At 35.7% G+C, this 27,992-nt stretch overlaps 2 protein-coding genes across 3 annotated transcripts; one reads left to right on the top strand and one right to left on the bottom strand.

Annotated features, from left to right (window-relative positions):
- Positions 1-8: 8 nt before the first annotated feature.
- Positions 9-27,989, bottom strand: wdr74 (WD repeat domain 74). Of its 2 annotated transcripts, XM_056467111.1 has the most exons (11): positions 27,798-27,989; positions 7,512-7,601; positions 7,269-7,375; positions 7,055-7,179; positions 6,875-6,938; positions 4,071-4,214; positions 3,881-3,982; positions 1,252-1,408; positions 875-1,017; positions 610-663; positions 9-441 (listed from the first exon to the last, which is right to left on the bottom strand). In XM_056467111.1, the coding sequence occupies exons 2-11, from the start codon at positions 7,570-7,572 to the stop codon at positions 271-273; spliced, it is 1,128 nt and encodes a 375-aa protein (XP_056323086.1). In that variant the 5' UTR covers positions 7,573-7,601; positions 27,798-27,989; the 3' UTR covers positions 9-270. The 2 variants fall into 2 exon arrangements, with proteins under 2 accessions (XP_056323086.1, XP_056323085.1); XM_056467110.1 differs by lacking the exon at positions 27,798-27,989 and having other exon boundaries at positions 7,512-7,642.
- cnih2 (cornichon family AMPA receptor auxiliary protein 2) lies at positions 12,165-27,804 on the top strand. The gene is made up of 8 exons (XM_056467112.1): positions 12,165-12,299; positions 12,633-12,787; positions 14,367-15,000; positions 22,517-22,585; positions 22,794-22,841; positions 24,696-24,808; positions 24,895-25,038; positions 27,709-27,804. The coding sequence occupies exons 3-8, from the start codon at positions 14,920-14,922 to the stop codon at positions 27,734-27,736; spliced, it is 483 nt and encodes a 160-aa protein (XP_056323087.1). The 5' UTR covers positions 12,165-12,299; positions 12,633-12,787; positions 14,367-14,919; the 3' UTR covers positions 27,737-27,804.
- Positions 27,990-27,992: the final 3 nt, after the last annotated feature.

Below are 27,992 nucleotides of genomic sequence, written 5' to 3'. Positions count from 1 at the left end.
ATGCTGCATTTATGATATTCAACTCTGTTTAATTCAGAATCACAGTGACTGATGGGAAGTTCACTAAAACTGTAAAGCCTTTAACATTAAAAAAAGTTAATCTGAATATCTCAACTCAGATCATTTCATGTTCAAATCCACTCCAGGAGCCAAAAAGATGACCTTTACATATTTTGACATATGTATTAAACAGTCTTTCAGATTTAGTCACTGCTGATACAGTGACATAACATAAACAGTATATAAAATGCTCATAATGTCCATCAGTAATCACTTTTTCACTTGTTTCCTTTTCTTCTTTCCATCTGCCCCAGTAACAGCTGCTTCATCTTTCTCAGCGGCCCTCTTTTTTGTCTTCTCAGTCACTGTTTCCATGTTATCCCAAACCTCATCCTCTTCCTCTGCTTTCACCTCCTCTACATCTCCACTGTCACTTGATGACTGAAAGAAACAGAACGCATAAAGAATCCTACGATTAACAAAGTCATTAGGATGCAGGATAAAGTCATCAGCGAGAAAGCAACTTCCATTATTGCTACTGTTGATAAGCAGTTACATAAAAGCCAATCATCAAAATGATGCTCCGCCTGACACCAAACAGTCGCTTACCTCCAGAACTCTGCTAGAGAGCAGCACACAATTGAGTCGTGACTTCAAATATACCTGCACAGAAAAAAAAACACGTTCATGAAATTACCATTTATACAAATGTGACACTGAGTGGGAGGCACTTTTGATTATATGATGCATGCAACCAGATGGAAATGAGAGGAGAAGGGCTATGCACGAACCAAAGGGGATTGGAAACAACAGAAAAAGAACAAATGTGGCAAGACCGGAGAAAAGAAACCCAGTTTTTCTTGTGCATTCATACCTTGTGTTGTAAAGAGCGGTCCTCCAGGCTGTGTACTCTCAGAAAACGATCTAAACCACAAGAGGCCACCAACGGGAGGGAAGGATGGCACTGCAACCCCCGCACTGCCCCCGCCAGACCCTTAAAACACCCACGAACAAGCCCTGCAGGCAGATGGAGAAGTAAATGGGGTCAGACGAAACAACACACTCAGGAGTTCAATAATATTACACTGCACATACAGAGAGAACGGCTGGCCAGATACAGCCTTTATACTTGGAACAAGCACAGATCCAGGGAGGAAAAAAAAACCTGAGCAAAATGAAGCTTCAGTTCAAAAACAAGCCTGCCTGAGAGGAAAAAAAATAAACTGAGCTTCCACCTACTGCTGTGCTTACCTTTCCGGAGGTCGAGGATGGCGAGCTCCCCGTGAGTGTTGCCCACGACCACTGCGTCCTGGCTGGCAGGAAGAGAGAGCGCTGTGAGCGGGTACTCTCCAAAATCAGCCTCCAACACCGGCCTCCTCTGAGGCGTCGAGGGGTCATACACATGCACCTGACGGAGGAGGAGTGGAACAATATAGTTTGAGCCATGTTTGATCATGGATGTTTACCTTAAGACACAAAGGAAGACAGTGGCAAATGGTACGGGATGGGCAATAAAAAAAACACTGGCTTACAGAACTCATAATGTCTGTGTTTTGTTGTAAAAAACATTAAAGGAATAGTTTACCCAAAACTAAAGTTATTCACCCTTCACTTCACCCTCTTCACAAAACGGTTTCAATTTCTTTCCTTTGTTGAACACAAAAGAAGATTTTTTGAATTATGTTCGAAACCAGAAGCCATCGACTTCCATGGTTACAGTCAATTATTACCAGTTTTTAACATTCTTCAAAATATCTTCTTTTGTGTTCAACAAAAAAGAAAAAAACTCAAAGGTTTGGAGCCACTTGGGTTGTGAGTACATTTACGTCCTCACCTATCCCTTTAAATCTAAATAATAACTTTACATTTTTTGATGAGGTCTGTAGATGCATGTTGATGGATTTAATCCTCATTTCACTAAAACTCTAATTAAAAAGTTACTTGTATACATGCAGTTTATTTAAAGTGAATTGAAACTTGAGTTTTTCGATGTATCAGAAACTCAATTTCAAGACAACTTTTTATTGATCAAAGAATCCTGAAAACGGTTTCCACAAAATATTATAGTAGTTCACAACCCAAAAAAGGAGTTTCTTTCTTCTGTTAAACACAGTAGAAGATATTAAGAATAATCTTATAAAACTTGTAACCATTGATATCCATAGTATGAAAACAAATACTATGGAAGTCAATGGTTACCGGTTTCCAAATTCTTTCAAAATATTTTCTTTCGTGTTCAACAGAAGAATGAAAGCATATCATAGACAAAACTTATCAGTCTTTGACGTTAGTCTAAACCAAGTTATGCAAAAACATTCCCTACAATCACTAGGGTTGGGTATCGTTTGGCGTTATTTCGATACCGATGCCAAATCGATAATTTTATATAGTTACCGTACCATAACCGATAAATTTGAGCCACAAAATTAGAATGGATGACTTCAGAAAAACTTACTTGACAAAAAATTATTTTAATAATTTTAATTGAATTAATTGACAAAGGCAAGTGCTATTTTGGGCTTTCCGCCCGGATTTTGCCTACCCAAATTCAAAAGCTTCCCAAACCCACATGCAGAGGTGTAAATGTAAAAGTTTGAAATCATTTTAAGGAAAAGCCTTTGAATTTTCATACAAAACTGTTGAAAGTTATTAAAACTATTGTATATGTTGTCTGTGTTATAATAAACCCCTCCAAAAAAGAGGTGATTTTTTTTTGTAAACTCTAGTTTGAAAGTGTACCTTTTAGGTTCTGTGTGGTCTAGGTTGCTGTAATTAATTTTGTTGGTTCCTGCACATGTCAGTAATCAAAGGAAAAAGAAAAATGTCTTTAACTTTTGCAAAGATTATGACATTCTATTCCAACTGATGAGAGAACAGAACCACTTAAGGGGTATTGGGCCAGTACAGACCTTTAAAATCTAAAGAATGCGGAAGTACGTGATGTCACGGACCCGGTACGCAGAGTTTTTGAAGTATACATCAATTCATATTTTATATATTTGGATTATATCAATATATTTCTATTGATCATTTGTTTGTTAGCATGAACGAAAGATTTGCATTATGCAATTAACATTAAATTAGCTAACTACTACCCTGTGGAAAGACTGTCACCAAAATCAGTGAACTAGGGTTTGGGTTTAAGTCGTCGAAGTACGTTTACTTGGACACCAATACTCCAATTTTAATACGATTAAGAGAATATTCTGATTACGACTATACCATGTAAATAGTGACTAAAGTAAGTGAACTAAACAAAAATCGAATTAGGACATGTGGAGTAGGCCTATTTTCGTGGCATTATTGAATTGCAGTACAAACATGTAAACACTGCAATCAAACTATTACCATCATCCAGAACTTTATGCCACATTTGGCAACAGGATATTCCACACACACACGGCTGTTTGACACTATTCTCTGCATCTATTGTGTCAGTAAAGGACCACAGACACTGAAATGTGAAGTGTTTCCTTTCCATTCGCTGCGCAGTATCAAATTCTTTTAAAACAACCCTCTTCCACCAGTCCTTACTTCATACTCGCATCCAATCCCTCATTTTGTCCTGAATGAAAGTAAAATGGCACCCAACCCCAACACTAAAGCTGTAAATTTGATCTCTTATATTTAATACTCTTTATGAGGGAATCTGAAAGAGTGCAAATCCAAAAAAAAAAGTATGTTCCAAACTAAACATCCATGATTGCTCACTGCATTCATAAGCTCAACAGAAATGTTTCTGATTGGATACAATGCTCCGGTAGTGGTTAGAATTTTGTGACAAGCCTCTGTTCATTTCCAACCTTTGTCTAGCGTAGATACAGGATAAGAAACAACTATAGACAAAGTGTAAAAAAATAATAGTAATTATTTGACAAACCTTATGATGTCCAGTGCATGTGACTATTTTATCTGAATCTGCAATAAAGCCAATGTCTCTGACCCACACAGGCACTCGCATATCCAGCCAGTCATGGGCTACCTGTTTGATTTATGAAAAAAGGAACAGCTTGTAGAATTAATTATTTAGAACTACTGGGGGTTAAAAAGGTGATAGACTTTTGCCTTACATTTTTGGCTGTGAATATTGGTTTATCTGGTTTCTCCAGGTCCCAGACTTTAAGCGGGTTCTCTTTACCCCCTGTAGCCACATGATGGCGCTGTGATTGGTTCTGTCGCATTCTGCAAATGTCCTTTCCAACATTTACCTCCACCTAAGAACACAGACGGATGAGGGTGCTTGAGGGTGCTGATACACACCTATATAACATCATTATAAGAATGACCAGATCATCATAAACCATCTAAACATAATCTACATTTAAAACAGTACAAGCAGGGTCAATTTAATTAAAATTAAAAGTCAAGTTTATTTGTATAGCACTTTTCACAACAGTTGTTGCTTCAAAGCAGCTTTACAAATGATGCACATTATTGCAAAACAATCAAAATTAGGAAGGTTAGGGTCATTAGTTACTATAACTTTATTAGTTACTAAAAACTTTGATTAACTAATAACTAAATTACTTACTATCAGATAACTTAACTATCAGTTAAAGTTAATATATACAAACATAGTTAACCTGCAGCTATATAGTATATAGGTGATGTGATGTCTATGAGTAGATGTTCAATGAAGTGTATATGTGTGCTGTGTAAAATCAGGGTTTGAGATTGAGATTTGAGATGAGATTGTAGACTTATATAGGGCTAAGCACTAAGGATTTCTTGTAATTGCCCGGTTGGACCAATGGAATTGGAAAAAACAAATGTAGTTAATTCTTAATCACATATTTTAATGTGCCAAAACAAGAAAACTCTAGTTAAATACAGAGTTAAATACTTATTTTCAACATAATGTTGCTGTTTTTTAATGACAAGTTTAACATTGTTAAAAGTATATTTATTTTGAAGAAAAATACACAAATAATAAAATATTTATGTTTGTTAGCTTTTGGTACAAACGAATTGAGTATAACTCCTATTTAACCTAATGCATTTCTGTTATGAAAACCTAAGTTTCATGCCTATTAATATATATTATGTTCACTCACACTTTCTTCTGTAAATAGATTTTGTCTAAATGGAGGATTATATAAAGTGATATATTGCTGTTACTATCATGAGGAATTGTGTATTGTTTTTAGTTTTCTTTTCCTGCTTGGGGAATGTAATTTAAGAAATACATATCTCTTTGCAATAAAAAAAATTATATACAAGTATTATATATATGGATGGATGGATGGCTATCTATATTCAGATAGATTGTTGGTGACTGGATGGGTGTCGGCCTTTTTAAAATGAGGACCTCTTTTAAATGATTTAAGTGATATTTCAGTAAATTTAAGACTTTTTAAGGCCCTGCGAACACCCTGAAAATGTCCATTCTGGAAAGTTCCTGATTTGGAAAATCCATGTTTTGCTGTAATATACCATATGCAAATTGATGTTGATAGTCGATTGGAGGACAAATTTTCTCCGTTTTTTGTTACTGTACAGCAGTGGTTCTCAAAGGGGGGGTGGGGGACAACTAAACTAATATAATGGCCATATTTTATCCATAACCTGCAGAAGATGTATTTAATATTTAGATTAAAACAAATAAATAAAATAAATAAAAAGTCATCAGCCTTTCAATTCTTTTTCCATTGGATTGTGACTTCTGGGGTTATTAAACTAGATTAATGACACAGCAATAGTGTTAGTTGAAGCAGGCACAATGTTTAACCTTGCCACCTTTACGGTACTCATGTACATTAAAAATAAAGGCCACGACTGAACATAAACTGAACATAGTCTCCAAAAATTAAACCAAGAATAGTCTTGAGCTGTAAACACTGTGCCTACCATTCTCATTAAGAGAGGTTATTAAAAAAAAAATAAATAAATAAATAAAATTTATATATATATATATATATTTTTTTTTTTTATTATTAAAAAAATATATTTTTTGTGTTCATATAGTTCCTACTTGTGTGTGTGTGCACCATTGTGTGCAATATTTGTATGTTTATAACCACCTCTGAGGATATTGGGGGTCACGAGTCACTGGAATTGTTATTTTGGTCGTGAGCTGAAAAGTTTGGGAACCCCTGCTTTACAGTACTAAACAAAAACTTAAAAAAAAAAAAAAGTCTAGCTTCTCCAAATTTTCAGTGTAAAAGATAAAGCAAGCTCTTGTTAAAAAAAAATGCATCTATAAATATGCCACTTTTTGTACGCGTCCTGTTTATAACACACCCAATCCATTGACATTAGCTAAATATTTTTGACTAATTTTGTATAATTTTATACAATAAAACCTAGCATGGCAATTTCTTCCTGTTTTATTAAATCTATTCTTTAAAGTATTCGGTTATATTTTTACATGAAAAAGGGAACAATATTTAACGCACATTATTTATTTAACAAAATATTTTTGAAAGATTAAGGCAATTTATTTATACACATCGCTTTTGTACACTTGTATTTTGAACCACATAGTAATTCCAATGTAAAGCAAATAAATCATATTTAGAAAATATGCTTAAGCTAGGCGTCATGGTGGCACAGAGGGTAGCACGATCGCCTCACAGCAAGAAGGCCGCTGGTTTGAGCGTCAGCTGGCATTTCTGTGTGGAGTTTGCATGTTCTCCCTGTGTTCGCGTGGGTTTAAAATAAATTGTCTGTAGTGTGTGTGAATGAGTGTGTATGGATGTTTCCCAGTGGTAAGTTGCAGCTGGAAGGGCATCCGCTGCATGAAACATATGCTGGATAAGTTGGCGGTTCATACCACTGTGGCTACCCCAGATTAATAAAGAGGCTAAGCGCAAAGAAAACGGATGAATAAATGCTTAAGATAAAATGTAGGTTGACAGAATTCTCTCTAACTTACAGTATCTGTACTGCCTTCCTTCCACACTTTCAGCAGTCCTGATTCCACACATGTTATCATGGAACTGGAAGAGCAGAAGAGAAAAATAATTCATAATTTCTACAGTACATCAATGCAAACCAACAATGCACTCATAAAATTATCAGCCTCTAAAGAGAAAAGCATTATATTATCAACCACCTGTCAGTGACGGCCAGTCCTGTGAATCTGCCCTGTGAAGGATCTCCACACTCTTTAGTGGCTGTGAAGATGCCCTTATCTGTGCTGAAAGTCTTCACAGTGCCGTTCACACTGCCCACCAACACCTGCAAACAAACACACAGAGATGGACAACGTCTGTCAGTCACTAAATTGTAATTTTAAAGTCTGTTTGTTCAGTTTTTCTGCTTCTCACCTCTGATTCGTAAGAGTCTCCCCATGCCATCACACAGACCTCCTGATCCCGACTCAAACAGCTCATCTCACAGAAGTTAAACGCCTGCTTTTTGCGGAGACTCACCCCTAAGGTGAAATACGCATTCATTTCATGGCCCTTAAAATTTTTAATGCATGTCTGTTGCGCCACAACTCACGTGTGCCAAACTAAACACTGTGGTGAAGTGGACAACGTGTTGACAAGGAGAAGAAAACAACTTACCTTTTAATATTCCGGTTTCTGAACCCAGCCATATTGAGCATATTTGGCTTTTAGCAGCCATTTCAGTGGAAACGAGCGATTCTGTGGTTTCTGGTTGAATAAAAACACAACCACGTTACTGCCACGCACAATTGTGTCCGGGTGTAACGTACAAGCAAAACTTTAAGTTCCGCTTCTCACAGAAAAGTGAGTACGTCAAAATCAGTTGGATTATATACGCTACGTTTGATTAAAACATTAAAACAATCTCCATACTTAGTTTTTTATATATAATTTAACTCATTTCACTTCAACATGTTTTGATGCACAAACAATGCCAGAGTCACTCACTCAAACATATTCCTTCATAAAGAAAGTCAAAGACGTTACAACAAGATACAACACGAGGGTGAGTAAATGATTATTAAAGAACCTAAATTTTGTCTTTAATGTTTCTGTAAGCTCCAAAAAGTATTTTGATTACAATTTATCAGTGGTGTAGCTAAAGCAGGGGTGCCAAAACTTTTCTTATGAAGGGCCAAAAACCAAACTTGATTGAGGGCTGTGGGCTGAACTGCACTGTAATAAATGTTCCACACAATTCATTCAGGTTGTGCCAACACAAATTGATTAAGTTAACACCATAAAGGGGATTCAACATAAAACAATTAGGTTATTCTCAAAAAATCCCAAGAATTGTGTCGTATGAGCTCATCTTACATAAGTAGGTTTAACAAGCAGCAAAATATTTTTTGAGTGTTTATTACATTAAAGTTGCAATCAGTGATTTCTTAATTTACTTTATAATATTAATAAATAGATAGATTTGATCATATTAAATGATGCAATATAATTTTTTTTTTTTTTACATTTTATAATGAACTTAACACAATAAAAACAATTCATTTTTTAACACAATGGAGATCATTCAGTAGTAAAGCTGCACCAGCCTCTGCGGATGTCTTCAGCATCGTCTTTCATCCATCAGTGACAGTGTATTTTTTAAATCTGATTCATTTACAACATTTAATTGAAACATTTAATTTCAGTTTGCTTTTTTTGTAGCCCAACAATAAAACAACCTACCATAGAACACTACACCTCTTCTTAGATGGGATGGCGGGCCAAATTAAAAGTTACCAAGGGCCAACTTTGTCCCGCAGTCCTAAGTTTGGGCATCTCTGAGATGAAGTAACAAATTACAAATACTGAAATGACTGTAATTGAGGAGTTTTTCCTCAGGAATTGTAATTTACTAGTTTTAAAAATGACCTTAAACAATAACTAAATGCACTAGTACAGAATGTTACGTTTTCACACACACAATGGCATGTAAACAATGGCATGTAAATGGATCAGCATTTCACAGGGCAATATGTACTACTCTACTTTTTACTCATACTTTGAGTAATATTTACAACTTTTTACTTTACTCATACTTTTACTCTACTTGCACAACATGTTTGGGCAAGTAATGGTACTTTTACTTGAGCATGAGTATTTTTCAGCACTCTTTCCACCACTGCAAATTCGGTATCTTTGCTGATGATAAACCTGCTCATTATTATTAACTTTATTATTTACAGAAACAAGAATGTGCATTTATTTGGAAGGCTGCATTTATTTGTCCTGAAATAGGCTACAGTTAAAAAACCAATACTGTGAAATTTCATTACAATTTAAATGAACTAGATTCCCAATTGAATATAATTCTAAATGTAATTTATTCATGCATAATGCAAAATAGAATTTTCAGCATCATTAATTCACTCTTCAGAATTCATAATAACACAATGATTTGCCGCTCTATCATCATTGTGCTCAATTAATTATTCTTAATATTCATTAGCAATATTAATAATATTTTAATAATGGTTTTTAAAATATTTTTAGATTTATTTGGTAACACTATAATAACTACACACTATAAATAGTTTATTAAGCATTAGAAAATAGTTAATTCATTATCTGTTAAGCATTAACTCTACATTAATAGATGTTAGTAAGCAGTTTACAAATACAACTACAAATGCTCTATTCTTGACATTTATAATGTGCTTAATAATTGTATTTTCATACTTTGTATTTAAGAGTAGTTGGTGGCTATTAGAATCATTCAGAATGAGTTAGTAAATTGTTAATAAACTACTGAAATCAAAATATATATATATTATATGTTTGCAATGTTTCTAAAAAATAAAATTACTGTAAACTTTAAACATTGCAGAATAACAGGATTGTCAAAATACAATTAGAAATAAATACATTTAAATAAAATTGGATAAAACAACATTTTTCGGTGAGATTTGGAAGAAATGTTATCAGTTCATCATGGAATAAATAAAATATTAACATTTGACCCAAACCCAAACCTAGTAAATAAACAGAGAACTTTCAAGTGATCTCTCTCTTATTTTTTCCACATGTAATGGCATTTCCTGAAGGCTAGTGGTAAGAGGAAGCTGTTAAACTTGAATGGAGAGCGTGTGGAAGAATCCACCAGATGGTACTCTTGGACTCCATTAGAAGAGCTTTCGCATGGCATGCTGGAGCAGATCTGTCAGAGGTGTTGTATTTGCTTTAGGATATCTGTCAGTTTCCTGGAAAACAGCCTATATTTCTGCAGTAATGTAAGCAATAAAAGCAAATCGGAAGCTTTAATATCGCAATGAGTCACTGTCTTCTCCCCGAGGAGTTTGTCAATCAAGCTTCAATAAATCCCACGCTTTAAACAGCACAGACAAAGATGCAGATATTGTGTGTCTGATTTGAATACAGTGATAATGAAAGAAAAATAACAAATTTCCTTAATATTGAGGATATTTGAAAATAGTTTCTGCACTATATGCAAATTAGGCATCATGTGAACTTTTTATATCCAGTTTTACTATAATTATGCTATTAGTATTAATAATATTAACTGTTATTATTATATTACACTTTTAAGTTGTCTTTGTTACAGTGTTATTACATAAGTAGTAATTAATATTAATTATAATAACGTTTATTATTGTTACACTATTATATTATTACTATAGTGTGCTTATTGCAATGTAAAGGCATATTTAAGTACTATAGCAGGGTGTCTAAAAAGTATTGAAAGTTGATAAATCAATGTAGAGAAATTTAAAAATTAAAATTAAAATTATTATTAAAATTAAAATAATAATTATAAAAATTTAATAATTAAAAATTATTCAAAACTTTTAAATGCTATTTTGAAAGGTATTAAATTTGACATCATTTTTGATTATGCAATGTATGGTTGTATGCTAAAGTTGACCTGAATTAAATCTGCGAATATCAGGATACTGTGAAGTTTATGAAATCAGTAAAATCCTGCTAGATTTGACATCATGCTGCTTTGTTTACTGCAGTAACCAAGACAACACCATTATTTCTGCAGTTCTATAGGCACCAACCTGCTGAATTAGCTAGATTTATTAGATTTGTATTCAGTATATGAATAATGTTTTGGTTTTGTATTAGTTTCCTACATTAATATTTAGTTTATATACTGTAAGTTAAAATCTCACCAGTGTTTCCCGTTGAAACCAAAAGTGGTTATAAGATCTTAAAATGTATGGAAAGAGTCTTAAAAAAGATCTAAAAAGGTATTGAATTTCACTCTCGGATTCCTGTATATACTCTGTATAGGGTTATGATTAGTGTTTTGTAATTATGAATGCCTCATAATTATGTATAGCCTACTGTTATTACTATAGCAATCAAATACATTACAGCAAAATACTGTAAAATGAAGTGTTACCTAAAATGCTATCATGATAATTGTGGTAAATATAAATTCAGGAAGCCAGTTGTACTCAAATAAAATAGTATAATCCCAGTAACTGTTTTACAGTTTACATGTAGGACAGCAGTGATGACCAATGATTATCATGGCTTTGTTAGTTTTGCGAGGGTTTTTAAATAACATTTTACTAAGAAATAGCAGCTTCTACTCAATAAATATCATATATATTAATATAATTCAGGATGGTTTTTAAATATTTTAATAAAGTCTCTTCTGCTTGCGTGCATTTATTTGATTACAAATACAGATAAAGAGAAGTACTGTAATATCATTATAATTTAATATATGTTTTTCCGTTTAAATATAATATAAAATGCAATTTATTAATGTGATGCACACATTTTTTTTAAATAATGAAATAAAAATAATAATATTAATAAATATATACAAATATAAATCACCATTTTAAAATATGCAGTAGTAATGCAAAATAATGCAATAAATCTTCACAAATATGTATTTTTGAGTAGGCTAATGCACATTCTGCCGTACATATTGCATTCTCATATATGTACTTGAGATGTATGGAAGTATATCCCGGACAAGATGTCTGTACAGCATGTCAAATCAAAATTATGATTGTTTTTTTTTATTATCATTAACTAAATATAAATTTTGTGCAGTTAAATGGATTTTTTCTAAAGCACACATTATGAATGAAATAAAATACCTCTCTTCCTCTCTTGATCTCTAAAAACATGACTGCAGATTTGACTACAAAGAATCAAACGTTTTTTGCATCTCTCTTGCAGTGACAGAGACGCACTTCATCTAAAAAGTGCAGGTACCACAGAGAGAGAGAGAGACAGTAAGAGAAGAATAAAAGAGGGAGGGAGAGAGAGAGAGTGAGAGACAAACAAGGGAAGCCAAAGAAGAAAAGACTCGGAGCTCCCTCTGCCCCCTCAGATCTCTCCAGGGAACGAGAGAGTAGGGCAGAAAATACAGGGACGGAGGAAGAGGAGACTGTTGAATGTAGTTGAGCGTCGCATGCAGAGGTAATAACATCACATTTATATTCTAATCAAAGAGACGAGGGCGAGAGAGAAGGGCTTTTCCATTGGTTCTGCTTTTGAGATCAAATACCAGCGGGGAATGCTTGAATTCATATATTTTTTTAAAACTGAGAGAGGCAGAGAAGGAATGAGAGCGAGAAATGGGTAAAGCAGGCGAAAGGGGGAAGAAAGAGAAAAACGCTAAGTTAATTAACTGTCAGACTTCAGAAAGCTGTGCAGGATCAGAAGTGCGAGATAAAACAGAGCAAAAAATATATATGTCCAGCACGTTCATGCATGTTTGGCTTCTTTCTGCTGTTTCATACCTGGTCGCAGCAGCCAATGAGAGACTGTGATGGGACCAAAACTGACACCCAGAGCAAAGCGGACCACAGATTTCTGACATGTTGTCGACCCAGATTGATGGAAGGAAAATGAGGGGAGAGAGGACAGACGTAGACAGACTTGTGTCGCTGCTTCAGAAAACACAGGTAAACGCTTGCGTTCTTACAGCCTGCCGTGTAACTTAGTTCACCATTTTCCACCGTCGTTTCAACACCTTTGTTTCTCCACGTTTAACACTGTTTGGAGGGATTACACACTGTTAGAGCTCTGTTATGGATTCATGCATAGCTGCAAATCCCCTTAAAAAAAAAAAGGCATTTGTTTTTTTTTTCATTATGATTGGCTGAATCATGTTTCTTTACATCAGCCAAAATAAAATATTCTGCAATAAATGTTTTAAATAAATGCAATGGCATCTGTGTTTGTGTCTTAGTTCAATATATAGACATAAAACATTATTTAATATTTCATAGAAATTTATATTCAATAAAAAACAAAGATTTATTTATATTTATTTATTGTATTTATGTTATTTATGTTTTTGATATACTTAAATCATAATTTTAAGCAATACACTGCATAAATTCATAATGTTCTGTCTAAAAGTATATTTTGAGGTTGATATATAGTCATAAAATCATAATTTTAAGCAGTACACTGCATAAATTCCAAAACATCTGTCTAAAAATGTTTTTGAGGTTGATATATTGTCATAAAATCATCATTTTAAGCAATACACTGCATTAATTCCAAAACATCTGTCTAAAAATGTTTTTTGAGGTTGATATATTGTCATAAAATCATTCATATGTCTATATTTTATTCAAATTATTGTGCGAGGCCTCATTTTGAAGCAACTTATTGTGCACATTCTCTCTAAAAATCCTTTCTTTAAAATTGCATTGTAAAGTAAAGTTCTTTATGTCCATAAATTCATATTAATGCCTAAATTCAAATGATTACCATTTTAAAAATGATGAAGGATATTTAATTTTTTGACGCTATATATTGCACAACTTCTATCTAAAAAAAGGAAAATTTAGAGTTTGCATTAAGACTAAATGATCATAAACTCATCCATGTGTGTTAATACATTTATTATATTTACTGCACAAGTTCTGTCTAAGCGTGCATTGAGATTCATATATTCATAGTGTTCATATATTCATATTATGAGTTGAATGATAAATTATTGCCACTTAAAAAGACAAATTACCACTAAAGCAAAATGTTGCACAAATCTGAAAAAAAAAAAAAAACTGTCATTTTGAGTTTGCATTGAGATCACGATTCATGATGTGTTTAAATATCCATATTATTACTCCATGACTCACTTTGAAGCAAAATGTTGCATGAATTGTCTAAAAAGTAATTTCTTGAGCTTGCTTAAAATCGTTCATGTGTTCATACATTAATATAATTACTTGATGACTCACTTTGAAACAATATGTTGCATACCCTCTCAAAAAGTTAATCTATATTTCATATTATTTCTGTAATTCCAAACTTGAATCTTGAATCTAAAATTGATCAATTACCTTTCATTCTGTGATAAGATGTAAGACCAGTCGTATTAGATGCTTGTATGTGTCCTATTATTGATTAAAATGACAAGACCATTGCACTCAAAACTGTAATCGCTAGTCAACAATCGTTTATCAAGTTGGGGTCGAACACATTCAGCTGTCCTTTACTTCACATCTCCAATCAATGTGTGTTTTTCAGATGGTAAACCGAGGACGTTCTTCCTCAGATGTGTCCACCAGATATTTTGTAAGGTGTTGTGCTGTAAATAAGGTGTGTGGACTCAGTGTACAGCACTAATCTTAGAGACGGGGGAGGAGAGCAATTCTCCACATACATACAGTACAAACCCCTTCTGCCAATCAGAGAGAGAGAGAGAGCAGCAGAGCGAGTGAAGAAACAGGGGAAACGGCTCCAGCAGTTATCTTAGGTGGACAGAGAGGAAGAATTACACTCAAACACGCTCGCTCCAGCCACACGGTACAAGACGCTCCAGCCAGTGGAGGCGGATAACCAGCCAGACGCCTTCTATCTGCAGCTCCAGACCAACAAGATTCCTCACTAATTCTCTCCCGGCTTCACCCCAAGCTTGAAGAGGAGGAATAAGGGAAGAAGAAAGAAAAGGAAAGTGCTTTGCGACTTCCCTGAGAGTGAGGGCTAACGCCGTCAAGAGAAAGACTGAGAGAGAGAGCAGGGGAAATCTCCCCCTCGCCCTCTCTCGACCCAGATCACCGTCAGGCTGGCTGGCACAGCCATGGCCTTCACCTTTGCGGCCTTTTGCTACATGTTAACACTCGTGTTGTGCGCCGCCCTCATCTTCTTCGTCATTTGGCAGGTATGTTTTGAGCAATCTGTTGTGTACAACTCTTAAAAATTAAGGTTGTCCTGTCATTTTTTATTACATTTTTTGGAAAGAACACACTATTAAGAAACTTTTTATTAACGCTTAAATGCCTAAATGTTTTGTATTTCATTATTACATTTTCGGGTCTGTTGTGACCCTGACCTACAGTCAGAATTATTACCCCCTGTATATATATATATATTTCCCAATTTCTGTTTAATGGAAATAAGATTTTTTTCCTACACATTTCTAAACATAATAGTTTTAATTATTCATTTCTAATAACTGATTTCTTTTATCTTTGCCGTGATGACAGTAAAAAATAATTTTACTAGATATTTTTCAAGATGCTACTATTCAGCTTAAAGTGACATTTAAAAGCTTAACTAGGTTAATTAGGTTAACTCAGCTGTATATGTCTAAAAAGGATAAATCTCTAGCTACTGCAATAGCCATGGGCACCACTAGGGGAGGCAAAGTTAGAATGATTCTAAGGGCCAACGCTGTTTTGGGGCCTCCAGAGTAGGCCTGGGCGATATGGCCAAAATGCAATCACAATAATAATTTTCCATGTTGAACGATAACGATATAATTTCAATAGAAGTGCGTGCATTAACTGGGTGCACCCAGTTGAATGAATTCCGCGAGCGCACCGCAAGAGCAACGCGAGTGATGTGACTAGAATTCACCGATCAGCTTTGGAATACACACATTTTGGTAAACTAATTATCTCAGACAAACACAGAACAACCAAACACTGCAGTGCTTTGTAATTTGTAATATAAGTGCGTCTAATTTACGATGTACAGCAAAAATGTTGCAGACATCCCAAGTCTTTCGGAAGTTCCAGGACTCTCCCGCAAATGCATATAGACTCCCAGGTGTCCACAAACGAATGATAGTCTCCCGGAAATAGCGCGTCTTCCACCCGGTCCTCAAATACTTCACGCACCCTTCTCCACCGCATCCCTCCCCGCTCTTCGGATACATCGCGTGACCCCCCCCCCCCCCCCTTTACACATAGGTTGCGCGCAACCTCCACCTGCCCCAACCATCCCCACCCTCCACTCTTCAGATCATGGCATGCACAATGCCCCCCACACTCTTTAGGTACGTCTTGCGCTGACGTCATTTCTGCACTGTTAAATTATGACAAAACATCACATCATCATCAGGCACTGCCACCTATAGGAATCAAAGTAAACTGCACTCATTGAATCATCAATTTTTTATGAATTCTTGCAGTTGTGAAGGAAATATCCTCACACTATTACATACCTCAGGTCACTAGTGACCCTATTCACTTTTTAAAGAACTTAACTATAAAACTCACGTTATTTTGTATTGTTTTCCTTGTTGTATTGTTTAATACTAAGAAGGCTGATGTCTAACTTAAAAAAAAGATAACCGAGTGGGTCGTGAGTACATTCCGAGTAACTAGACACTCAAGATAACCATTTAAGGGTTAAAATGTTCTTCATGAAAGCACTGATTTCACCAACAAACCTTTATTTTTAAGAGTGTGTACGAGTTCCTGTTACCTGCGACACTTTCACACTTCCATTTCAATTGGCATCAGAATCCATGTCATCGCCAAGTTTCTGACTGTGTAAGTGTGAATGTGTGTGTGAATGTGTGTATGTGTGTGTGCCAGTTCTTGAGTGCAGAGACTGGTGTGTGTCTGTCCAAGCTGTCTCCCCTGCCCTTAACAAGAGCCCTTATCCATGAGGTGAATACAAATCACTGCAGTTATTATTAGAGCAGACATTCTGAGTCATGGATGATTAATGATTTACAGAACAAGTAGACGGATACAAAAAAAAATGGAGGAAGGACGAGGGAGTTTACCTGTGTTTAGCTGAGCACAAACACACACACACACACACACACACACACACACACACACACACACACGCACACACACACACACACTGTGATAGATTTAATAATATATCTTCTGACAGAGTTAGAACAGTTTTATTTTACATAGAAACTCAAAGAAATTAAAAGTTATATTTTATAGCGAGATGCATTTTCTTTACCTTTAAAATGTATTTTATCCTATTAAAATTATTATTGATTTAATTTTAATAACATATTCACTATCTTTTATTTATTTATTTATTTTGTTTTTTCTTTTTTCCCCATTACTCTAATTAGATTTATTTATTTATACAGACTTTAAAAATTGTGTAAGAAATATTCTACTGCCAATAAATATTCGACGAGTTCAGATGCAAAAACCATCCACCAAACCAAGTGCCATCTGAGATTTTCTTCTAAAATTAGCAGTTTTCCCAGGCTCCTATGTGCATGTTTAGTAATTTCACTTTAGTAATAGGAAAGAATAGGTTTTTTTATGGCCTTTAATGTGAAATAACTGAACATAAACACAGGAGGTTGAGAAAAATGCTCATTTTAGAAGAAAAGTTCAGATGGCACTTAAAGGTTTTTGCATCTGAACTCTTCTGTTGTGAATATAAATTTATAAAATGAACAAATTTTATTGAAATTTATTATTTGAACAAATTAGTTATTTGAACAAATGTGCTATTTATACATCATGGTGGTATTTGTTGTTCTACCTTTAACTACAGCAGATTTCATTTTTAAAAATTGAATTATACAAAGTTATTTGAATAGTGAGAACAAATATTGTAGTTTACATTAATAGCTTAATTTTTCTGTCTATAGTTAATTAAAATTGACAAATGTTTTCTTGGCAGCTTATTGAAACTAAGAAAAAGTCAATTATTTTCAAAAATAATTTACTGTTTACATCAGTTTTATTTTCAGTAAAAAAATAATTTAGTGGCGGCACAGTGGGTAGCACAATCGCCTCACATTAAGTAGCTTGCTGGTTTGAGCATCGGCTGGGTCAGTTGGCATTTCTGTGTGGTTTGCATTTTTTTACCCGTGTTGGCGTGGGTTTCCTCTGGGTGCTCCGGTTTCCCCCACAAGTCCAAAGAAATGTAGTGTAGGTGAATTTAATAAGCTAAATTGTCCGTAGTGTATGTGTGTAAATGAGAGTGTATAGGTGTTTTCCAGTGTTGGGTTGCAGCTGCGTAAAACATATGCTGGTAAGTTGGCGGTTCATTCCGCTGTTTGCGAAACCCTGATTAATAAAGGGACTAAGCTGAAAAAAAAAGTGAATGAATGAATTAAATAATTTAGTTTTGTAGAATAATTTGGGAGTTTTAAAACAAATAATAATACATTCATTATTATATACACGTATAATATTTTGTATGTTTCACAGCGATGAAAAATCTAGTGGACAATATAAATTACATAATAATTAAAAAATATATATATTTATTATTTATTTATTGAAAATATATTGATTCTTTCTAAAATTGTATAGACACATATATACATAATATAAATAAAAATATATTTCACAATGTCTATTTAACCATATATTCATTTATTAATTCATTTATTTTTCTTCGGCTTAGTCCCTTTAATCATCAGGGGTCGTCACAGTGGAATGAACCGCTAACTTATCCAGCATATGTTTTAACGAGCTGCAACCCAGTCATGGAAAACATCCATACACACTTACATTCCCACACATACAGTACGGCCAGTTTAGTTTTTTCAATTAACCTAAAGCGCATGTCATTGGACTGTGGAGGAAAGCGGAGTACCCGGAGGAAACCCAGACGAACACGGGGAGAACATGCGAACTCCACACAGAAATGCCAACTGGTCCAACATTTTAGGAGAGAGGTGCATGAATATCTTGTAAAGATATTGCAGGCCAAGTATGACTTTTGCTCAAGCTTGTACGTACTTGATGACCCCTGTCCCTTAAGCCACATAAAACTGAATCACAGTAGACACAGAGCTGTATCATGCTAAGCAGACGGGCGATTGTCAAAAACTGGAAAGCTTCCAGTAAACCTCCGATCTTCGAGTGGATCTCAGAGTTAGGATGAGTTGCAGCTTTTGAAAAACTCTCCTAGAGTTTACATGGAAGGATTGAAATTTATTTTGATAAATGGGGAAAATATCTGAACTTCTGTAACATGTAACGAGACAAAATAATAATTAAGGCTATGATATTAGCCTTTTTAAAATGTATTTATTTATTTATTATTTTCTTATAGGTGTTTTGGTTTGGTTTACTTACTCAATTTATATGACGTTATTTATTTATTGTATTTATTTATTTTTTATTGTTCTGCTTTTATGCTAATGCTCTGTATTTGATATTCATCTGCATTATTTAAAATAAGAAAAATCAATAAAGAGAAATCATAAAATAAATGCCAACTGACCCAGCCGGGACTCGAACCAGCGACCTTCTTGATGTAAGGCAACAGTGCTAACCACTGTGCCACCGTGCCACCCTCCATCTATTCTTCAAATCACTTATACTAGATATGTATACAAATATTGATTCGGCATTATTATATTATTATAAAGTCTTTACTTTTTATAATTTTTAAGTGTGGCTTGTTTTCAACACCATTCCCCGACACACGCGCGCACACACACACATACTGAGCGGGCGCTGAAGAGGAAGAGGTCAACATCTCATTTGAACTCGGCCGGTTGTTCTGTGCCTTCCTGCGGTCTGCAGAATCACAAATGAAATTTACACAGACGCCGCCAGAGACCCCAGCATCATCTGTATTCTTCATATTCTCGCAAAAAGCAAACAGCAGACAAACACAATGGCCCTGAACGGCTAAAATCGAGCTGAAACACCGCTAAAACACCTGAGAACAGCGCTTCCAGCATCCAAAACACGAGAAGTCAAGATTAGACGGCAGACTGTACGTGTAAGACGTTCAAAGGGCCATTAAGAAACAGACTTGAAATGACTGAGCATTGACTAATGACAGGAGTGGGAGAGAATCTGAACATGAGTCATTTGGTGCGAGTGTAAATGTATGTGAGAAGAGGAGAGCATGGAGACGGAGAGTGGGGGAGGCTGCGAGTCTGCGGATGACTGAGAAAGCGTGTTATTGAAACGCTTATCAAACCGTAATTTCGATCTGACACTCCATCCCCCTTTCCTTTCCCTCTCCCCCCCCCCATCTTCATATGGCTCTCAGCCAGTAAGAACTCACTTCTATGGTAACCATGACACCCGATCGCCATGGCAACTGCATCTGTTTACAGAGAACGAAGTGAGCAAGATATGAGCTGTGTGTTCCGATTGACAGGGTCCCTACGCAGTGTTCACTACTCTCTGTTCCCTGAGCATGCTGTTCATTCGCTCACATTCCTTCACTTCACTAGACAAACCTGTTCATTCGGAACATCCTGTAATGTCATCACACCAAGAGGAAACACCAGTCATGATGTGAGAGTTGACCAAATAAATTGGCTAATGCTACTGGGAATTACTGCATTATACACTCACCGGCCATTTTATTAGGTACACCTTACTGGTACCAAGTTGGACCCTTTTTGCCTTCAGAAATGCCTTAATCCTTCATGGCATAGGTTCAACAAGGTACTCGAAATAGGTTTTGGTCCATATTGACATGATAGCATCACTCAGTTGCTGCAGATTTGTCGGCTGCACATCCATGGTGCAAATCTCCCGTTCAACCACATACCAACGGTGCTCTATTGGATTGAGATCTGGTGACTGTGGAGATCATTTGAGCACAGTGAACTCATTGTCATGTTCAAGAAACCAGTCTGAGATGATTTGCGCTTTATGACATGGCAAGTTATCCTGCTGGAAGTAGCCATCAGAAGATGGGTACACTGTGGTCGTAGAGGGATGGACATGGTCAGCAACAATACTCGGGTAGGCTGTGGTGTTGATACAATGCTCAATTGGTTCTAATGAGGCCCAAAGTGTGCCAAGAAAATATCCCCAACACCATTACCCCACCACCACCAGCCTGAACCGCTGATACAAGGCACGATGGATCCCTGCTTTCCTGTTGTTGATGCCAAATTCTGACTCTACCATCCCAATGTCACAGCAGAAATCAAGACTCATCAGACCAGGCAACGTTTTTCCAATCTTCTATTATCCAATTTTGGTGAGCCTGTGTGAATTGTAGCCTCAGTTTCCTGTTCTTGGCTGACAGGAGTGGCACCCAGTGTGGTCTTCTGCTGCTGTAGCCCATCTGCCTCAAGGTTGGACATGTTGTGCATCCAGAGATGCTCTTCTGCATACCTCAGTTGTAACGAGTGGCTATTTGAGTTACTGTTGACTTTCTATCTACCAGTCTGGCCATTCTTCTCTGGCCTCTGGCATCAACAAGGCATTTTCTCACTGAATATTATTTTTTCTTTTTCAGACCATTCTCTGTTAACCCTAGAGATGTCAATCCCAGCAGATCAGCAGTTTTTGAAATACTCAGACCATCCCATCTGGCCCCAACAACCATGCCACGTTCAAAGTCACTTAAATTATCTTTCTTACCCCATTTTGATGCTCGGTTTGAACTGCAGCAGATCATCTTGACCATTTCTACATGCCTAAATGCATTGAGTTGCTACCATGTGATTGGCTGATTAGAAATTTGCGTTAACGATCAGTTGGACAGGTGTACCTAATTGGCCAGTGAGCATATACATCTTTATTCACCCATGAGTTACTAATCTATTGTTAATTAAATGAATGTAAAACTATGATTTTTACACTCTAAATACAGTGTAAAAATCAAAACTTTTGTAAAAGTTGAGTGTAAAACTTAAAACTTTAATAAAAAAAAAATCATACACACACATACACTACGGCCAGTTTAGTTTATTTAATTCACCTATAGCACATGTCTTTGGACTGTGGAGGAAGCCGGTACACCCAAAGGAAACCCACCCCAACACGAGGAGAACATGCAAACTCCAAACAGAAATGCCAACTGACCCAGCCAGAGCTCGAACCAGGTGCTCCGGGTGCTCCAGTTTCTCCCACAAGTCCAAAGACATGTGGTATAGGTGAATTGGGTTTACTGAGCTAAACTGTCCGTAGTGTATGCATGTAAATGAGATTGTATGGATGTTTCCCAGTGATGGGTTGCGGCTGGAAGAGCATCCGCTGCATAAAACAAATGCTGGATAAGTTGGCGGTTCATTCCGCTGTGGCGAACCCTGATTAATAAAGGGACTAAGCCGACAAGAAAATGAATGAATGAATGATGCTATTTGAGGCTTAATGGCTCATCTTGTGCATTTTATTCTTGAGAACAGTCAACCAAATACCGAAAACAACTTCCTTTTCATCACTTAATGACTGGTGGACAGTTTTCTCTAAGCTTCTTCCTCTGAAGTGATGATTTATCCTTATTTGCTGAGTTCATGTTTGCTCACTTCTGAACAGAATTTCACTAAAGATGGGGGAATATCATGTAAAAATCCACTAACGGGCAACCGGAAGGTGAAAAGCATGGAGGGAAAAACATGACTTGAAGCCGTGGTGAAAAGTTAAACAAAATCACAGATGGTTCACTTATCCTCTTAAACCAGCTGAATGTGCATTGGTTTTGTTGGAATGATCGTGTAACACAAATTCTGTTTGTTTCTCCTCAAGATTATTGCGTTTGATGAGCTGCGCACAGATTTCAAAAACCCCATCGATCAGAGCAACCCCACCAGAGCGGTAAGCTTTTCTTAGATCACGATTCCTTCTAAAAGGCTTCAGCTTCTCTCCCGACTGTGAACAGCGGGTTTCAGAATGACTCTCCAGTGTGCATGCACACATGTGAACACACACACACACACACACAACATGCATTCATGTGCACCCTTACAAAACACTTGAAGCATGCTGTTAGAAATCTTATTGCCTTCTTCTGTGTTTTTCTCAGAGGGAAAGAATATTGAACATTGAGAGAATCTGCAACCTCCTCCGAAGGGTGAGTAAAACTGTTGAGAAAGTAAGATGAAGAGAACAACTTAATCAGCTGTTTTACACATATTAGGGATGTGCTTATAGTACATTTTGGGAGATTTAATAAATTCTAAGTCAAAGTTTCGATTTTTCTTTTTGATATTTTGTGGCTTTTTCTAATTTAAGATCATGACACTAATGTGCCTCAAATGGACTGACCATATTCTATTACCTTTGTGATGTCCATAAGTTGATATGACAGGCTAATTTTATGTCCAGCTGCACAGAATAAAAAGAAAAAAGATGTATTTCGTAACATCAGTCACTCAGCTAGGCTGTAATGGCGTTTTCATTTATGCATTTGGCAAATGCTTTAATCCAGAGTCATTTTATCTGCGTCATGCTTTTTTTCAGGTCGTGCATATGTTAATTTTGCTGGAAATTGATTGTTGATCTTAACATTGCAAGTGCCGTGCTACATCCACTTGAACTCAGTAAAACATACTGAAAAAAGACTTTCTACATCTATTCCTTGTCAGTTTAAAATGCTAAATTCATTCATTCATTCATTTTTCTTCAGCTTAGACCCTATTTATCAGGGGTCACCACAGTGGAATGAATCGCCAACTATTCTGTATTATTTACGCAGGGGATCCCTTTCCAGCTTCAACCCAGTACTGGGAAATTAAAATGCTAAATTGTATTTCTTTTGAGGGGTAAATTAGATCATAAATAAGAGCAGGTATAATTTAGTATGGCCTTTTAAGCAGCATTGCATATTTACTCTGAATTTAATCAGACACAGGGTTAGTTCACACAAAAAATACTGTTTTTTTTCACTATTTACTCACACTCAAGTGGTTGTAAACTATTATAAATTTCATTCTCAGGGTATTGGCGGGGTCTTAAAGTCTTACATTTCAAAAACTCAATTTTAATTCATTTTAGTCTTAAATTGACTGAAATATTGTCTTGTAGGTCTTAAATGATTTTAAACAGGTCTTCATTTTTCATTGTTCATATGAAGTTACTCAGTCCATCCAACACACATCCAATCACCAGCAATACATTTCAATAAAACTTTTAGCAAAGCTATATTCATAACTAATATTATAACAGCATACATTTAGTTTTTAAAGAGTTTTACGAAGTTATGTTGAAAAAAAACTGTATGAATACAAAAGGGTCTGCTTGTTTTGACACATTATTTCAAATATGTGGGTAAAATATGTGGATTATTAGGTTTTTGATGGGGAAAGTTAATGTTTTTTTTTGTGCTGGGCGATTAAAAAAATCCTCAGTGTTTTGCCCTGTATAAGTATAAATTTTCTTTCTTCATTGTCTTAAAAATGTTTTTAAAAAGTCTTAAAATTGACAGAAACCCTGATTCTACTGATGAAGATAAAACAAGACATTCTGAAGAGTTTTGGGGTTTTTTCCCCAGCATTCTTTAGTATATGTTCCTTTGTGTTCAAACAGAAGAAGGAACACCAACAGGGGAACAAGTGAAGGATGAGTAATCAATGCAAGAATTAAAAATTTGGGGTGAACTACCCCTTTAACTCTGCTATAAGGACTACAGACCTCCTATAAGAAAGACAAACTATATAGACCATTTTGAGGGATGTAAACAAAAACAATGGTCCCAATGTATGTCCTGTTTTACATTTTTAATTTCTAGAGCTTCCGAGAATCCAAAAAGAGCAACATAAATTGATAAATAATATTATGATAGCTGTTTTAGCATGAAGTTATGATTGAATTGCCTCTTGTCACAGTTATGAAATAGTTTGATAACAAGCAGGAAATGTTCATGGGCCAATGACATGACCACATCGATATGGCTTACATTGAAACGGTCCCTAACTCTGTTTTCCAGCTGGTGGTTCCAGAATATTCCATCCACGGGCTGTTCTGCCTGATGTTCATGTGTGCGGGGGAGTGGGTGACTCTGGGCCTTAACATCCCGCTGCTCCTCTATCACCTCTGGAGGTACAAACTGTTCCTCAAGCTCATCGACTTAACTTCGGAAATTAAAAACAAGTTCCCTGTAGCAATTCCCTCTCTCCTACTGTCAGGTTTTTCCACCGGCCCGCAGATGGCTCTGAGGTTATGTACGATCCAGTGAGTGTGATGAATGCAGACATCCTGAATTACTGCCAAAAAGAGTCCTGGTGCAAGCTAGGCTTCTACCTTCTGTCCTTTTTCTACTATCTGTACAGGTAAATACTCCTCATTTAATCACCTACTAAGCATTTATATATGTGTAGCTGATAAATAAGCAGTAAAAATGCTCTTTTTTGTAAAACACCATTTATAAAGAACAAATAGAGTGTAACTCGATGTTTGAGAAAATATAAGAGGTCATGAACTTTATCAAGTCTTAAATTTTTACTGAACTTTACGTCCTATGATGTGACATAGCAAAAATTAAGAAAAACTATTCCTTATAATATACAAATAAAGGGAGAGTGATTTATCCTCATTGTTGGACACTTATCTTCATACTAGTTACTTCATACTTCAGTGCTATTTATTTTATTTGAAATGATGAATTATATAATGAAATATGTAATATATCAAATGTCACCTATGATATTTTAATTCTTTTTAAAATATTACTGAAGGTATGACATTTTCTATATCTTTTCTATCACATTTTTTCTCATTTATTTTAGGTGGTTGGGGGAAAAAATCAGTTTTTACATTAAATTATTTTTAAGGTCAATATCATTAGCCGCTTTAAGATTTTTTTTTCTCGATTGGCTTCAGAATAGGTTATGCGCAAAAGTATGCAGAAAGACTTTTAATTTTGCAGTAACCTGGGTCAATCGCTTCCGGTGAACTGTATGCAGTTACAAAATCTGCGCGTTTAAGGTCTGTTTTCTTTAAAAATCAACAATCTATACAAAGTATACAATAGAAATTGGGTTTTAGATTGTGCAAGAAGCACTGCATTAAATACAATTTTAATTAATTCTAATTTAATTTAATCTTTAAAAATATGAACATTTATTTTACCACAGTATTTTCAATGATGTTTCTGCACTCGCCTGCTGATCCTGACAATGCATGCGTGTATCTTATTTTACGCTTGAACAACTAAATGAATGCCAAAGTCTATTTAACTGATTATATTTTAATTACATTACAACATCGATGCTGTAAAAGGAACCGTATAAAATTGAAAAAGTCACATTAACTGCTCACCGGACGTTTATCAGTATAGGAAGAAATACTAGCTGTGCATATACCCTATAAAAACACTGCTGTCCAATGACTTGCTTAATTAACCTAACTTGTCTAGTTAACCTAATTAACAGAGTTAAGCTTTTCAGTTGCACTTTAGGTTGGATATTAGTATCTTGCAAAATATATAGTAAAATATTACTGTACTGTCATCATGGCAAAGACCAAATAAATTGGCTTTTAGAAATTGGTTATTAAAACCATTGTGTTTAATACAGCACATTAAACACCCCTTCAAGAGTTCACACTTTGAACTGAATATTGATTATAAAGCGTGTTTGGCATGCTGTCTTGGGAGTGAGCCCTGAGCTCATAAGATCCTCGAGCCCAGGGCTTCCTCCTGTTGCAGGGCGAGAGGGGAGTTTGAGCTCAGGTAGATCTTGAAACTGCCCTGCTCTTGTAGCAAATGAACAAATAAGGATTGCTATGAAGAGATAACTACTAACTAGTAGCACGTCTATGGTGCAGATATGGATTAGTCAATTAACTTAAGTTGCATGTTTTTGGATGGTGGGAGGAAACCGGAGACCCGGGGCAAACCCACGCGAGCAGGGGGAGAACATGTAAACTCTGGACAGAAACGTTAACTGGCTTGGTAAGGACTAGAACCAGTGACGTTCTTGCTGTGAGGCAACAGTGCTAACCAAAATTAAACACAAAATAATCTAAAAAAAGTAAATAATCTCATAAAACATCAAATTCCACTCCATATAATCTAATTATATTTAATTCAGTTTGTAATTAAATGTTTTACATGACTTATAGACGTTGCATACGCAGCAGACGTGATGTATTTGAGTGTCTCTTGAAAAATGACGTCTCACCTGTGCCCTCACAAGCATTACATTACATGCGCAAAGTTTTTGACTTCAAAAAGTTGCTTCAGACTGCAAAAAAGTGCGAGCAAACATCGAAAAAAACCAAACAATGGAACATACAGAAAAGCAAGCAGCTTACAATGATGGAGACTTGTTCAAGGGTGACGGCCGCTTGACTTGACCGAATTGAAAAGACATTATTTGTGCTTTACACGTATGGCTGGTACTATGATGTTCATGAAGTCGATAAGTGATTTCGTGTAACTCTTTTCCCGCAGTTAAGGAGAGAAAACACAAACGCTTCCCTGCGACGAGTTTTACGGCAATCCGTGTTTATGGTGTATTATGGTAGGGGAAGCCCTAACGCATTTTCTGAGTGAGTTACTTGTCAGATGCTTCGGGGAGCAAAATCTGAGAGAGAAAAAGTAAGTTCATGCATAAAAATGATACAGCCTTCCTTTGGCTTAATCCCTACCATTTTAGATCTGTTTTATCGCGAAAAATCAGGACCAGCTGTGTTCAATCATAAGCATGTGATCCTCTTTAAAAGTAGTTTATAAATTAGTTTAGAAATAAACTTCACTTAAATCATAAAAATTAATTCACAATTTCGGTTTTCACTGTTTTTCGATCAAATAAATGCAGCCTTGGTTAGCAGAAAAGACGTCTCACTGAAAAATGATTTACAATGAGAAATGAGCCATTTTAAAATCAGCGTCTGCAAACTGTTTCTTTGTATTTTGTCTTTCTTTAAGTGTTGGTTTCCTTTATGTAGTTTAGAAAGCTCTACTTCATTCCTCTCTGTCTGGTTTTTTTTTTTTGCAGTATGGTGTACGCTTTGGTCAGCTTCTAAGTGATCAAATGAAGGACGGAGGAGGACTCTAAAAAGAGAAGAGAAACGACAGAACAAATACCGAACTATGTTGCGCTCTCCTCTCCTCATTTCCACAGACCTTGTTCAGCTCCTCCTCAGATCTCCTGGGTGGGGATGGACAGATGTAGAAAACGGAGCCATCAAATGTAAAGCTGCCTCAATCACTGCCATTAAAAAACACAAAAACAAGAGGACAGGAGGAACCAAATGAAAACGAGTGCAATAGAGAGCGAGA

Source organism: Danio aesculapii, chromosome 10 (assembly GCF_903798145.1).
Source record: "Danio aesculapii chromosome 10, fDanAes4.1, whole genome shotgun sequence".
NCBI lineage: Eukaryota > Metazoa > Chordata > Actinopteri > Cypriniformes > Danionidae > Danio > Danio aesculapii.
The sequence above is the reverse complement of the archived record's forward strand: the minus strand, read 5'-3'. Positions and strand labels throughout refer to the sequence as shown.